This window comes from Thermobia domestica, chromosome 1, assembly GCF_964235325.1.
Source record: "Thermobia domestica chromosome 1, izTheDome1.hap1.1, whole genome shotgun sequence".
NCBI classification, from domain to species: domain Eukaryota; kingdom Metazoa; phylum Arthropoda; class Insecta; order Zygentoma; family Lepismatidae; genus Thermobia; species Thermobia domestica.
The window spans coordinates 86,237,553-86,253,436 of NC_137454.1; the positions used below are offsets into that span (position 1 = coordinate 86,237,553).

The following is a 15,884-nucleotide window of genomic DNA, read 5'->3' on the forward strand; positions in this document are numbered from 1 at the left end:
ATATATATATATATATATATATATATATATATATATATATATATATATATATACAGTGCGTTCCACGAATAACACTAAGGCCCGTCTCCTGAAGAAATCAAAGCAGATAGAAACATGAAACCTCTCGTAACCTTCAAGGGACATAAAAGACAACATTATGCTGATATGGAAAACCCCCCATTAGGTACGCTCAAGGGATTACGGGGGTAACTACAACATTTTAAATAGCAACCCCACGGTGTGCTATCTCGTTTGAAAGGTAATCACGTGTAGAGACCAATTTTGGAAACTACATGTCGCTAGCTGTCCCTATCCAACATGGCGGCCATCCATCCGTAAAGTAGGAAGAACTATAAAATTTTAAGTAGCAACCCCCATCGTGTGGTACCTCGTTTGAATGGTAATCACGTGTAAAGACCAATTCTGGAAACTGCTGTCGTTGTCGTGTCTCTATCCATCACGGCGGCCATCCATTAGTACCGTCGAAGTACTCGTAGTTACCCCTCGTAACCCCCTTAGCCCCCCCTCCTCATGGAGGATTTTCCTTAGCATAATGTTGTCTTTTGTATCCCTTCAAGGATACAAAAGATTTCATGCCTCTATCTGTCTTGGTTTCTTCAGAAGACAGGCCTTAGTGTTATCCGTGGAACGTACTTCGACTGTACTTACGGATAGCCGCCATGTTGGATAGAGACACGCTAGCGACATGTAGTTTCCAAAACTGGTCTCTATATGGGATTTCCTTTCAAACGAGGTACCACATGGTGAGTGTTGCTATTTAAAATTTTGTAGTTACCCCCCGTAACTCCTTAGGCCCTTCTCTTGGGGGATTCTCCTTATCAGCATAATAATGTCTTTTATGTCCCTTGAAGGTTACTAAAGGTTTCATGTTTCTATCTGCCTTAGTTTCTTCAGGAGATGAACCTTAGTGTTATGCGTGGAACGTACTTGGACCCTACTTTACCGATGGCCGCCATGTTGGATAGGGACACGCTAGCGACATGTAGTTTCCAAAATTGATCTTTACACGTGATTACCATTCAAACGAAATACCACACGGTGGGGGTTGCAATTTAAAATTTTATAGTTATCTCCCGTAACCCCCTTGAGCGAACCTCATGGGGAGTTCTCCATATCAGCATAATGTTATCATTTATGTCCCTTGAAGGTTACAAAAGGTTTCATTTTTCTATATGCCTTGGTTTCTTCAGGAGACGGGCCTTAGTGTTATTCGTGGAACGCACTATATATATTATCATCATCATAGGTATTCTGCCCTTACTGGCAGGTCACTTGCAGCAGCTGAGAAGCTTCCATGCTCCACGGTCCTCCGCTAACCTCTTTGTCTTCACGTATGATCTTTCTGTTTTTATATCATCCATTAATTGTAGTCTCCTTCACCCTCTGCCTCTCTTTCCCGCCACCATACCCTCTATGACCTCCCTCATGATACAATTTCTTCTTGGGCAATGTCCCAACCAGTTTATCTTCCTCTTCTTAACAATATCTAAAAGTGTTTTCTCCCCCACCATTTCTAACACCCACTCATTCGTTTTCCGCTCGACCCAGCTAATTTTTTCCATCCTTCTCCACACCCACATGCTTCCAGTCGTTTTTCATCACTTTTACGTAATGTCCACGTTTCTGCCCTATACAGTACAACACTCCGAACGAAGCATTTTATGAGTCTTTTTCTCAACTCTTTATTCAATGTCCCACAAAACAGACTTTTCTTCCTCCTAAAGGCTTCTTTTGCCATTCCTATCCTTGCTTTTATTTCACGTTCGCCCTTCATGTCATGCAAAGAAAACTATTCACTTGTTCTATTTGCTCCCCTCCCACTTTTATATTTGACACAAACCTCTTCGTTCCAATCACCATGGTTTTTGTCTTTCTAACATTTATTTTCATCCCATATTCTTCAAAGCCCATCGTCAGGTTTTCTAACATTTTACAGATTTCCTTTTCAGATTCTGCAACAAGCGCCATATCATCTGCAATAGAAAATTTAGAGTTGGAAACACGTCAGAAGTCAGAAAATGTTATACCAGAAAGCCTCTTCTATAAAATTTACGTATCCAAATATTGAATTCTGTATAAAGAAGGTTTCCAGATTGTTTCATGGATTAAAAAAAAAAAAAAGAAAAGAAAAAAAGAAAGAAAGAAAGAAAGAAAAAAATCATAAAGCATTGCATATTTCTAAGTTTTAACAGGACTGTAAAGCGAAAATATAATCGGATTAATTTACTATGTATTTTGTTTTTAGAGAAATAGATGATGAAGACGAAATGCTGTATGGAGAGTCAGATGTTTCTCTCTTTGAATCTCGCACAACTGTTGAAACTAGTGCTGCACCTGAAGCTAAGCCTAAATCAGTACCGTGGTAAGTATTTTCCTGTTTGTGTGATGCAGTTTATTGCACAAAATATTTAAGCATTCATTAAAGGATTCCTTCTGTTCAATACTTTTGTATCTGTAGCAAAATTTCTAATAACTGTAAAATAAAATTGTAAAATAGTGTTGTTATTGTTCATTAACCCATCGCTTGTCTCTAATATTATTGGTTTGAAGACATTTTTATCAATAGTGAGAAATATCTTAGATACTTAAGAATTCACGTTCGCCTTGCTTGTTTGAAAATACTGTTGAATGATGTGACTAATATGAGATCTATGTTTCTGAATTCATTTATTGCATTGTTTTAGCTTCAAATTGATTTGTGTCTACACTTCTTTATAACTGATTATTCTAGGATAAAGGTTGAGTAAATCCAGGCCAATAGCTCTAAACATATGTATATTTCTTTAGTAACAATACGAATACTCTCCATACTTAATACTCTTCCATAAGAACTCAGAAATAATAATAATAATAGAAATGAAAGTGTGCTGGATTTGGAGTCAAGTCTGATAGCTTAATCTCAGTGTTAATGCTATTGCTTTCTTTGTCTCTACATACACCGTATCTACTTGGACTTGAGCAAACATTGTATAATGGTATATGACGTCGAAAATCACATTACCTAATGAAATAATGTAGTTTTACGTTAAGCATGTTCATTTGGAAAAATTAGCTGTAAAATGCTAATCTATTTCCTCTAATAAACATTTCAGGTGGCAAAAGTATAGCCAGGAAGTTAAGCCTACATATTGGGTGTTTGTAGCAAGAGAAGATGGAGCTCTTGAACTGTACACGTTGCCGGACTTTAAATTAAGTTATGTAGTAAAGAATTTTCCTTATGGTGCTCGTGTATTGAGTGACAGCTTGGTACCAACGGCGTCCTCTGTTCCTTCCACTCCTGTTCCTCCAACGACAGAACCTGAAGGGCCTCCGATAGTCAGAGAGCTTCTAATGGTAGCATTAGGACACCAAGGAGGCAGACCTCTTCTTCTTGCAAGATTGGATGAAGAATTGCTCTTATATGAGGTATATACATATCCTAGAGGACGCATGAAAATGAGATTTCGGAAAATTACTCATAATCTTTTGATGAGAGAAAGGAAATCAAGGTATGATATATTTTATAGTGTTATACATATTTGAAATTAATGTAGGTAATTCGGAAATTACGAAACAGTAGTAAGGATTAGCTTGTTATCTTTCAATACTGTTTACTGTATGGGTTTACATTTTGTGACGTGTTCTGTTTTTCTCTCTCTCTCTCTCTCTCTCTCTCTCTCTCTCTCTCTCTCTAACTATTTCAACATTCTTTATTAAAATATAGTATCAGAACAACTTACTACTTTGAAAAATAACGAGTTAGCAGTTTTCCCAGAATGTAACATTTTCAAATATCAGGGATATGTATTTCTTAATCGAAGAAATACCAGTTGACATGGCACTTACATTATTCACTAACCAACGGTAAATTTTAATCAGAGTATTTCTCTGAAACTGTAAAATTGTTCCTAATATTTTATGGTAATTTCATAAGTGGAAAAAAGGTAAATACTTTTAGAGTCCTTAAATATGCAATCGGAAGATAATTAAATTGTAAATGTTATTATTAATATGCATTCTGTTGCGTGATCAAGTAATTTCTAATTGAAAAACATGTTTTTTTGTTTCTCGGAAGCAAATCCAAGAAAAAGACTACGGAAGGAGAACCAGCTGTTCCAGAAAAAGTTAGTCGCGTGTGTCAGTTGAAATATTTTAGCAGCATAGCAGGCTATAATGGGGTAAGTTGAAATAAGAAACTTATTGTTAAATAGCGTTACAAAATTCACTCTTTCAAGAACTGAATACATGTTTTTGCAAATAATGATTCCTTTCGCACATATTTTAATTTAGGAGTTTAGTTTACCAAAACTCCTTTATATATTTACTCTGTCCGTATGTTCGTCCGTCCGTCCGTCCAGAGACAAGAATTCTCAACAACTTCTTAATAAATCACCATCAATTTTAGCCAGAGTGTAGAAGGTCAAAAATTAAGAAGCGAGCTTTTGGAGGTGGTATTCAAACGCGAAATGGTAGAATTCAACCATTTCAGGTTTTTACATTGTTCGCTATATAGCAGGAACTGTAATAGATCTTTAACACTAATAAAACCGGGAGAATAGAAATTTACTGCAATTTCCGGCTCCAATACTGTTCTGCATAGAGTAAAAACGATAAGAGATAGCGAGAAACGATTTTTGAAATCAATTTGGCGTCCTAAGAATAGACATCATCTTCTTTCTTAACCGGCTATTCAAACTGGAAGTGGCAGGAAGCAACCACTTCCGGTTTTAACGTTGATCACCGTAGAGTAAAAACGGTAATGGATACGGAGAAGCGGTTTGCTGCAATCAATGAAGCTTCCCAAGAAATATTCAGTCTCCACTTTAATGTCCATACTAAAACCGGAAATGGTAGAAATCTACTACAACCTCCGGTTTCAGTATCGAGAAAATGTCATGCCATACAAACCAAACTCCTTCACGTGGTGTACACGTGACATTGCTACTTGCTTATAATACTATAATAAAACTGCCTTTATTATGCCTGTATATTTATTCTGTGAAAATTTAGTGGTCTGTTTTGAAGAAATTTTCAGTTTCCTTTGTCGGTCGCAAAGCGAACAACAATGAACATTCACTGACCAGTAAGTCAGTGATCTATAATAAAGTAAGTTTTATTATAAAATTAATAATGTGTCAGACGTTCTCCATATTATAACACTATAGATTTGCTGTTATAACTACTATTTGATTAGCATGGATGATTTAAAAACTACAAGAACTTGTAAAATTTAGTGTCGAGTATTTATGGGAGTTCACATAGTTTTTTGTAAGTTTCCAATAAACATAGTATTTATGTGTTTTTCGTTATATTATTCTTCCACTTTATAAGTTAATGGAGACTGAACTTCTGCCAGAGACCATGGTAAAGATTTGAATCATTAGTGACTTTTTTCTTTTGAGGTTCATCATTAATTCTTAAAGTTAGATATTAGCCTTTCTTGATTAAAAATAACTTTTCTTTATTTTAGGTGTTCATTTGTGGTCCTTACCCCCATTGGCTGTTTTTAACATCAAGAGGAGAACTTCGAACGCATCCAATGGGTATAGATGGTCCCATCACATGTTTTGCTCCATTTCACAATGTTAATTGTCCTCAGGGATTTTTGTATTTTAACAAAAAGGTATGGAAATATAACTTTTAGGTTTTGTATGTAAGTTGTTAGTATTTGTTTTGGGGATTTTTTTTTTTTTTTTCATGTGTTTAATTCTTAGTGATACGTACAGAGTATCATGTTCAGTGAATAAGTACTATATAACATTTTTCGAAAGGAAAAGGAAACTCTTTGTTTCTTTTACTGTATAACATACTAATAAAGTTCGAATATCTCTCAGGCATTGACATTACTTCAAGATATTATGCTTACATGATTTCCCAGTCTTTCAATTGCTTACATGATTTCCCATGATTATAGTCTTTCAATTGCTTCTAAATGCAGTTTTCCACTCCTTTCAGACAAAGCATTTTTGGACTGTGCGTTATTTAGTACTTCTTCAACGTAAGTTATTATATAATTACCTTTGTCCTTTTGTCTTATGTTAATAATCATTTTCATCATAGTTAAAAAAAAAATACTGTAAAATAAAAAAAAATAATAATTTACATTTTTATTTCTTTACAGTCTGAGCTTCGCATTTGTGTTTTACCAACACATCTGTCATATGATGCTCCGTGGCCAGTACGTAAAGTCCCATTGCGATGCACTCCCCATTTCGCCACTTACCATCTGGAAAGTAAGACGTACTGTGTTGTAACAAGTTTAGCAGAACCATCAAATAAGTTGTATGTATTTAATGGAGAGGATAAGGTAAGTTCATTTTTTTTAGTAACACTGTTCTTTTCGTTGTACACTATGTGATCAAAAGTATCCGGACACCTGGCTGAAAATGACTTACAAGTTCGTGGCGCCCTCCATCGGTACTGCTGGAATTCAATATGGTGTTGACCCACCCTTAGCCTTGATGACAGCTTCCACTCTCGCAGGCATATTTTCAATCAGGTGCTGGAAGGTTTCTTGGGGAATGGCAGCCCATTCTTCACGGAGTGCTGAACTGAGGAGAGGTATCGATGTAGGTCGGTGAGGCCTGGCACGAAGTCAGCGTTCCAAAACATCCCAAAGGTGTTCTATAGGATTCAGGTCAGGATTCTGTGCAGGCCAGTCCATTACAGGGATGTTATGGTCGTGTAGCCACTCCGCCACAGGCCGTGCAGTATGAACAGGTGCTCGATCGTCTTGAAAGATGCAATCTCCATCCCCGAATTGCTTTTCAACAGTGGGAAGCAAGAAGGTGCTTAAAACATCAATGTAGGTATGCGCTGTGAAGAGTGCCACGCAAAACAACAAGGGGTGCAAGCTCCCTCCAAGAAAAGACGACCACACCATAACACCACCACCTCCAAATTTTACTGTTGGCACTACACACGCTGACAGATGTTCACCGGGCATTCGCCATAGCCACACCCTTCCATTGGATCGCCACATTGTGTACCGTGATTCGTCACTCCACTGTTCAATCGTCCAATGTTTACGCTCCTTACACCAAGCGAGGCGTCGTTTGGCATTTACCTGTGTGATGTGTGGCTTATGAGCAGCCGCTCGACCATGAAATCCAAGTTTTCTCACCTCACGCCTAACTGTCACAGTACTTGGAGTGGATCCTGATGCAGTTTGGAATTCCTGTTTGATGGTCTGGATATTACACTTTACGACCCTCTTCAATTATCGGCGGTCTCTGTCAGTCAACAAATGAGGTCGGCATGTACGCTTTTGTGCTGTACGTGTCCCTTCACGTTTCCACTTCACTATCATATCAGACACAGTGGACCTAGGGATGTTTAGGAGTGTAGAAATCTCGCGTACAGACTTCTGACACTAGTGACACTCAATCACCTGACCACGTTCGAAGTCCATGAGTTCCGCGGAGCGCCCCATTCTGCTTTCTTACGATGTCTAATGACTACTGAGGTCGCTAATAATGAGTACCTGGCAGTAGGTGGCAGCACAATGCACCTAATATGAAAAACATTTTTTGGGGGTGTCCGGATACTTTTGATCACATAGTGTATGTATATCAATTGTATTTTATGAATACAGATAATTATCACAATAATGCAAAGACTTATGTCCGTCAACGCGTAATCTTTGTGAGTTAGTAATACTGAACTTTCGTGCACTATGACTATCTTGTGTTGGGTGATAGCGTATAGTATACGAGGCAGTATAGTACAATATGTGTACTGTACTATATCGTACTTTGCACGTCGATGATGCAAAGTGGAAGATTTGTCCGATTTTCAGAGACCAAATTGTAGATGCATTGGATCAAGTGTATTCAAGACTGTAAGAGTGCGAAAGTAACTGTGTTCTATGTGACGACGGCATACTGAACTCGTGGCAAGACATAATCAGAAACGGAGCTCCCTCATGGCTATCAGGATAGCGTACCCAGATTCGATTCCCGGAGGGAGTGTTTATATTGTTCTGATTCGGATCCCACATTAAGCTGTAGGTCCACGTCTCTTATCGCTTTACTGGACGCTAAGTTCAAATAAAATCATCAGAAAACAGGAATAAAGGACGGAAACTAAACCTAAGTGAGTGGAATCGCCAAACGTTGAAGAAAGAATCGTAGAGCTAATGCGGCCACAACTGGCTGCAGAACTGAATCAACGTTTGAAACTATCCACTTCCATAATCATAGTCCGACGATATCCACGTCGGGTTAACATCTCCAATGCAGTAGCGTGAAGTAGATGATGTGGAGAACATAAAACGTATTTAATTTTTCAGTGCTGAGATAAGACAGTGCTCTGCTAACAAATTAGGAAGCTTGTTACCGTAATATCGATCATATGATTATTGTACAGTGCTTGACGTTTGCCTTATATATATGGAAAGGAGAGAGACACTTTTTACTATACAACATTACACTTTAACTGCCAGAATCTCTGTATCATTAGAAGTGTTTGTATCACATGACTAACTCTTTGATTTGTTCTTTTCCTTACTACAGTAAGTAGGCATTCCATGATGCACACTGGCTCGCTGTAAACCCTTTGTAAGGAGATCGTTGTTAATCCTTCTTCATTTTTTTAAACCGTAATAACCAGGCGTATTCACAGTTTATTTATTCAAATAAACCGTTTTGAGAATTCAAAATTGTTAAATTCGTAATGACCATACACACATACATATACTATCTATAGACAATTTTGTGTTAGTAATAATCTATTTCATTATTTATCTTATTTTAAACTGTAAGAGCAATAGTGTCTTAAATATAAACAGTGCATTAAAAAATGTTCAACGAGCAGACTGTGTTTATGTTATCAGTTGTGTGCGTGGTGTGCACTTTGGCATCATAAATGAATGACACCTTGTCACAGTAAGTCATCATTTCATAGAAGTTCAGATGAAATTATTCCAATACTGTCATATTTTGTATATATATTTTAATTTGTAAGTTTTAAAAAAAATTGTCTCATATTTATCACCCACATCATTTTATAATCTTTGGTGCCTAAATATATATATATATATATATATATATATATATATATATATATATATATATATATATATATATATATATATATAATATTTATTTATTTCATAGCACTTTAGTGTAAAATGAAGAATTGTTATAATTGGTCCCCATTCATGAAATTTTTTATTAAAGTTGCTAAAGGATTCTAGCCACTTTGAGATAATCTGGAGCTCCAAATTGCCAATCGCCCTATCTCAAAACATACAGCACATCATAACTGTACATTTGATCACATATACAGCGTTAGTATCTTCAAAATACGTTCCCCAGATTCGCCCATGTCCTTCAGAAAGATGATAAAATACCAGGTACTTTACTGTTTATCATTGGTTTTTATGTTTTTATTTCCCTTCCCCTTCTCCCAACCTAATATCTCTCTATATAAAAATAGTAGTCCTGACTGACTGACTCACTGATCAATCGATCCCAAGTCACTTAAGCTAGAAAGTTGAAATTTAGACAGTACAAAGAATTCATGGCATAAGGTACCACTAAGAAAGAGGGATTTTTGGAAATTCGATGAGGACATAGGGGTGCTAGTTATATTAAAATGTTCATATTTCCAAATTTTTGAAGATTAGAAACGTGAATATTGGTATTTCAAATAGTAAGACAGAGTGTCTATGAGTCACGAAAGACACGAAATCAGAAAACGGTCATGGAAGTCAAGAAAAAGTCCTAAATTTAGCTTTTGGGCGACGATGGTTTTTTTTTTTTTTTTTTTTTTTTTTTTTTTTTTTTTTAATCTGTACAAACATAAGTACAGACTGGAAAATTTTGTTCTATAGAACGTCAAAATTCATCACCAAAAATGTCTATGGTCGGCTTGAGACGTTACCAAATCATAAGCAAAGCATGCTTCTATCGCATGCATGAAACTTCGCCCTAATTCACACTTAAATTCGCTCTTGAGAATGTTACGAAATTTTATGGTTTGGTAAAGAAAAGGTCATGAAATTTCATTTTGGAATTTTAGAAGACACTGTAAGACACGTGTTCTAGCGTTTTTAACATTTGACGTAGAAAAGAAGAAAATAGAGTGGGTAGGAGAAAATGGGTGGGATTACAATTATTATAATAAGATGCCTATATCTAGGAATCTCTTAAGATTAGAGACATGAAATTTGGTATCTGAAATAGAAGAAAAGAGGTAAGAAGAAAAAGGAGTGGAGGTTGCAATTATTATAATAAGATGTATGTGTGTATATATTTATCTTGGAATCCCTTGAGGTTAGAAATATGAACTTTGGTATTCTAGACTTTTTATCAAAAATAACTAAACACATATTTCAGCGTTTCTCGATGTTTGACAGAATGAAACAAAAGAGCTGGAGATGCTACCTTAAGATTCCCATACGAGACGTTCGAATTTTCTGTGAGACGTCGAGTCTAGACAAATTTTATATGAAAGTCACTGAAGAATGAACGCAAAATATTGTCCCCATAATAACATGTGGGGGCCGCTCCGTCTCATGAAGCACTTAGCGAAAGGGTTTAATGTGTTCATTGTCTTGTGGCCTAAGATGATCATGATTAAAAAAAGGAAAATAAAAGTACTTCTTTTAGTGTTTCAGATCATTTTCAAATAATTTTGCATAATTATCTTATTTAATTTTCCACACAATATTCCCTTTCAAACTATTCCTCTTAATTTTCCTTTTTGACTGACACAGGTGTCGAATTGACATAGCTGTACATAGAAGCTTCTATGCAGTGTGGTGGGTACATTGAGATAATTCATATAAGTTATGTTTAGAAGTTGAGCGGATGCTTAGTTGATTTAATGTATATTGTATTCAACAGTGATAGAAAAATCTGGGAGCCAAGTCCCCATGGCGACTAGAAATACGACTCTAGCGCCTAAGCTACATTACATGTAGACCTAGATATCAGATTGGAATTGTGTTGCTTTGGCGCGTAGTTTTCAGAACTGGCGTTTAAATTAAAAGAAACCTTTTCGAGCACTGGTATTCAAGAACTGAATTATATTTTATGCCATGTATGCATCGTAACAGGACTGAATTTAAAATTAAGATAAGAAAAAATATAGAATTTCATCTTAACTACTTCCCAAAACCGTAAGTAAAACTAGTAGTCAGTGTAGTTTTTACAAAACTCTACGCTCGTCATCAGTACGAAGATAACTGAAGCTGTTGCAATTTTTTATTTATTTTTTATTTTTATTTTATTTTATTTTTTATTTATTTATTTTTTAATTTCGTGTCTGAAATATATTGGCTGGTGATTTATTGGCGTTTCTTGGAAGACATCCAGTGTGCATTTCTGTCTTATTCTGTTCTTACTTATGCTTTAATGTGTACTCTGTTGTAGAAGAAATTTATTTAATGCCATTTTCATTCCAGGAACTAACTGTTGAAGAACGAAATGACAGGTTTCCATTTCCTCTTGTTGACCGATTCAGTATTTTGCTGTTTTCTCCTGTTTCATGGGAGGTAGGATAATATGCATAATCTTCTCGTTAGCAGTAAGATACAAGATGGTTTTAAGCGTAATACTAATTACGATGTAAAATTTTAAAGTATCAGAGCTTTTATGATAGTTATTTATTTAACCATATTAATAACAATGTCAAATTTACTATGTTTCTAATTTATTTGCGGATCTGGCCAAATTCAGATAAAAGTTCTCTCTTAACCCGTCTCTCGTTTTTCTTGTTTTATTTGCTCAAACATATTTCAAGTTTTAAATTATGGAGTTGGAAATATTGCGTGCAGATTTTCAAATAATTCGCAGTTATCCTAAAGTTTAAGAGTTTGTGCAAAATAAGCTCAGATTCCTTGCAAAGTCTTGATATTCGAAATAAATTAAAAAATAGATGTATGTATATTTGAGAAGTTCGTATATAATATTGTACCGTTTGCGAGATCACAGTTACGGAACCAAGTATTTCGAAACAAAAAGTGGCAAGTTGACCAGCATATTCATGTTGAATCAGGTATGGAGGATTATATTTTCATCAAGATAATAAACACACACTATTCGTATGTCACTCATCTTTTGTCATACATAACAAATATATAACCAGTAGAAAATACGTACTCTGTTAGTTAGAAATTATTATTTGGAATTTATAAACCTAGTTACATAGATTGTAATGTCTTCAGAATCCAGGCATTGCAAACACAAAAAAATACGGTAATAGTAAACTCGAAGTTACTGGTACTGTTAGGAGGAAAAAGAGAGAACACATGAAAAAATAACATTGGGGAGATAGAAGAAAATAGCAAAAACAGAAAGATAATGGATTTGTACAGAGTATAAATAGACTTAGGAAAGGGTATCAGTTCAAGCTGTGAATGTGGTTTAGAATAGAACCGAAACATCCTAGATGAACACGGAAATGTTCTAGATAGATGGAAGCGGTTTTTCGATAACCTGTTAAATATACTGAGGAAAGCAAGAAAAAGTCCCTTTTGTAGTCTTTAAAAATATATAATTTTAAAATATATATTAGTTAGGATATTTTTGCCATATTAAGCAGATTAGTCCATAATCACGTTGATGTTCCTCCGTGAGTTGAGGTGCCTTCTCATTTAGAAATTAATCTGGGATAGATCAGTTCATTCGGAAGATATAAAAGAGAAGCTGTGTTAGAATTTATACTGTACTTCTGTTCGGGTAGTTTTAGTTGGTAAGTTTTTTATTTGCACATGTAAGCTTTATGTATAGACTGACAAAGAACTTCAAAAAGAGACTAAGACTATGTGTCGTTGCTTCTTGTAAATCTATCGTGCGGATGTGTGTGTAAAGATACCGCAAAAACTTACTTATTTTAATCAGATTGTATTACGCGCATCATCCTATACTATTAGTGGGAAAAAAATAGCATTCTAGTAATACTGAATTCAGCAGTAATAGTAATTCTAGACACCATAATTTAAAGGAATGTTATTTTACATAAAAGTAATTTCTTTCCGAAGTCATTTGTCCAATACTTCATGTCAGTATTATGAGGAAAATTACTATTGGTTTATTAAAGTAGTCAGTAGCCTAATGTTTATGCATGTAATGGCAAAATGTGATCTTTACAATAATATTTGAACTTATCAACTGCTTAATTTCCTAGGTCATACCCAACACTAAAATGGAGTTAGATGAGTGGGAGCATGTAACCTGCCTAAAAAATGTAAATTTGGCTTATGAGGGAACAAGAAGTGGATTGAAGGGCTATATAGCAGTTGGAACCAATTACAATTATGGAGAAGATATTACCAGCCGAGGCAGGGTAAGAATATTGTTGTATATTGAATAGTAATATTGTTAGTAAAAGCGTGTATCATTCACAAAATAATAAAACGAAATCATTTCAGTATGCATGTATAGTACCCCACAAATGAAAGTCACTAAGTTAAGCTTTGGTTCGCATAGTCTCCTCGTGTTACGAAATGAAATGAAATCTAAGTTTTACCCGTCCCACGGTTATGCCGGCTAGGCTAAAGGAGCCGGTGATGATAAAAAGTGAATGAAATGGTGGAATGAAAAAAGTGGGAGGAAAGGGAGAACCCCGAGAAAACCCACTCGCACGGTGTTTGTCCACCACAAAGCTCATTTGGCGTGAGCTGGGATCAAACCAACGACCCCATGCACCAGAGGTGAACGCTCTACCACTGAGGTACCTCGATCCCTCTGTCGTGTTCCGTTCCCAGTTAAGGTATAATATCTATTAACATGTAGGACATAAGGGGCTAAATAAGAAAGCTAATAATGAGGACTTTATTCGTTCGCAAGAAAATAAAAAAGAATTCCATGCGCCATCTGAAAAGAAATTTGGAAAAAGAATATAATGTTTTAGACTTATCAGAAAAATTTTAAGTTCCACAGTAATTTTCGTCAATTAGTACAGGTGTATAAATAGATAGGTAGATGTACTTACAGTCACTCCATTGAGATTGTAAAACATTGCTTATTGTAAATTATCACACCACACAAGTTTAATGAGATTTCTATAGCAACAATTTAATTAAATAAGTAACATAATGTATTTTACAACAATGTGCAATGAACTTTGAATGAAATGTTCCTCACTTTTTTTTAAGTCTGTTGAAATTAATTTCGTTATTTGGCCTATATATAGTTGCTCAATTTAATCTCCATTGACAAAATATGTAAAACAACACCTGTCCAGATTAAGAATCTGCATAATTTGAACTTCTGAATAGTGTTACACCATACTTTCAGAAAGAAACATGTTATGTAACAAATTATGCCAGCACTATTATTAAATGCAAAAATTTAGAATGAAATAACACGAAATAGTATGAAATGGAAATAATGTTAGGAAACAATACAATGTTAATAATACTAGAGAGAATGCTCTGTTTGCATGATCCGGATTCAATCACTAGTTGCGATAGTTGGGACCCCGTTTTTTTAAACTTGTAGGTTCCGTTTCATATAGCGTCGATGCTGACAAAAAATATGTTAAATCCAGTCAGTTAATTAATTAATTAGAAAAAAATCAACGTCTGGATATGAAAGTAGAATTAAAAACGGATTAGTTTTCTCATAAGAAGTTACAAGTCGCAGTTTTTTCTCAAGACATCCTTTTTTGAATGTAGTCAAAAGTTTAGTATTTAAAGTGTTACTACTGTAATGAGTTATGAATACAGTATAGTAATATTATATGTCTTCTGTTATCACTCACTTTTAATTAGTTACTTTGGAAGTTTAAGGAAAATATCCAACAATTTTAACCACGTGGTAGGGGCTCAAATTGGGTATTTACGTGTTTTAAAAATGCATATCTCATATGTATACAACGTTGCTGCTTTGTAAATACGAACAACATATTCATGGGAATCAGTAGATGTGTTTTTGGCTCAGACTTCTAAATATTTTCCCGAGGATATATACTAATTAATTTTTAAGACATCACTCTTTAAAAGTGATAAACCAGTGATGGTGGTTCTTTTTCAATTGCCTAGCATTCTTTCTGCTTTTGTTCATTATTTACTATGTTTATGCATGTACAGTGTAATTTAAGTTCAAAAATAGAATGAAATGAAATCTTTCCCACAATTATGCCCTTAGGTTAAGGGAAACTGATGGTTAAAGCAAGTAAATGGTGGAATGATATTGTGGGAGAAAATGGGAGTATCCCGAGAAACACCACGGGCACGATGTTGTTCACCACCAAGTAGGCCGGGCACTCCACGTACCAGAGGTAAGAGCTCTATCACTGAGCCACCGTATCCTCTGTTTAGGTTCAATAAATGATTTTCTGAAGTAATTGATCACTGTTGGGTCAATCCATACGAAGCGGTCCAGAGGTGGTTGCTCGACCATCTCCGAAAATTATAAAAATTTGAATGTGACGAACTGTGTGTATGAGTAGGTCATTAACATCATTCACGTTGTCGTATGTACAAGTATTCCTGAATGGCGGCCATCTTTGTTGTCGGAGGAGTGCCAATTTTTGCATTTGCAAGCGTTTACGAAAACTACAGTTGCTTAGGACGTACGTATCAGATGAACTCAAAACAAAACGAATATTTAGAGGAAAGACTGAGGTACACGAAGAATACATATGCAGGGTTGCAAACCAATACATGAAATCACCAGAAAAATTAGAGAAAATTACACTTTTAAACGGGCTGTATTTTAGAATGGCATAAAATGGGGGTTTCATAAGTTTTGTGCTGAATACTATTGCATGTAAAGAGTCTGTAGAAATATCCACAGCTATGATACTAGTGACACCGTAGATTTATGGGGGTCCGAAAGTTGAAGTTTGTAATTTTGATGCCATTTTTGGAGCGTAATATCTTAGGAGGGCAAAGTGCTAGAAATTGCTGCTTATGCCACAAAGTAATTCTG

The 15,884-nt window shown here is 35.4% G+C and overlaps 1 protein-coding gene across 4 annotated transcripts in view; it reads left to right on the plus strand.

Annotated features, from left to right (window-relative positions):
• The window catches only part of LOC145687018 (cleavage and polyadenylation specificity factor subunit 1-like), a 117,841-nt gene that overhangs the window by 76,256 nt on the left and 25,701 nt on the right, over positions 1–15,884 (plus strand). For all 4 annotated transcript variants that reach the window (XM_081760556.1, XM_081760555.1, XM_081760557.1 and 1 more), the window contains exons 14-20: positions 2,267–2,383; positions 3,114–3,509; positions 4,076–4,178; positions 5,471–5,623; positions 6,122–6,307; positions 11,411–11,500; positions 13,135–13,293. In XM_081760556.1, the coding sequence (XP_081616682.1) occupies positions 2,267–2,383; positions 3,114–3,509; positions 4,076–4,178; positions 5,471–5,623; positions 6,122–6,307; positions 11,411–11,500; positions 13,135–13,293 (1,204 nt within the window). The remainder of the gene's footprint in view (positions 1–2,266; positions 2,384–3,113; positions 3,510–4,075; positions 4,179–5,470; positions 5,624–6,121; positions 6,308–11,410; positions 11,501–13,134; positions 13,294–15,884) is intronic.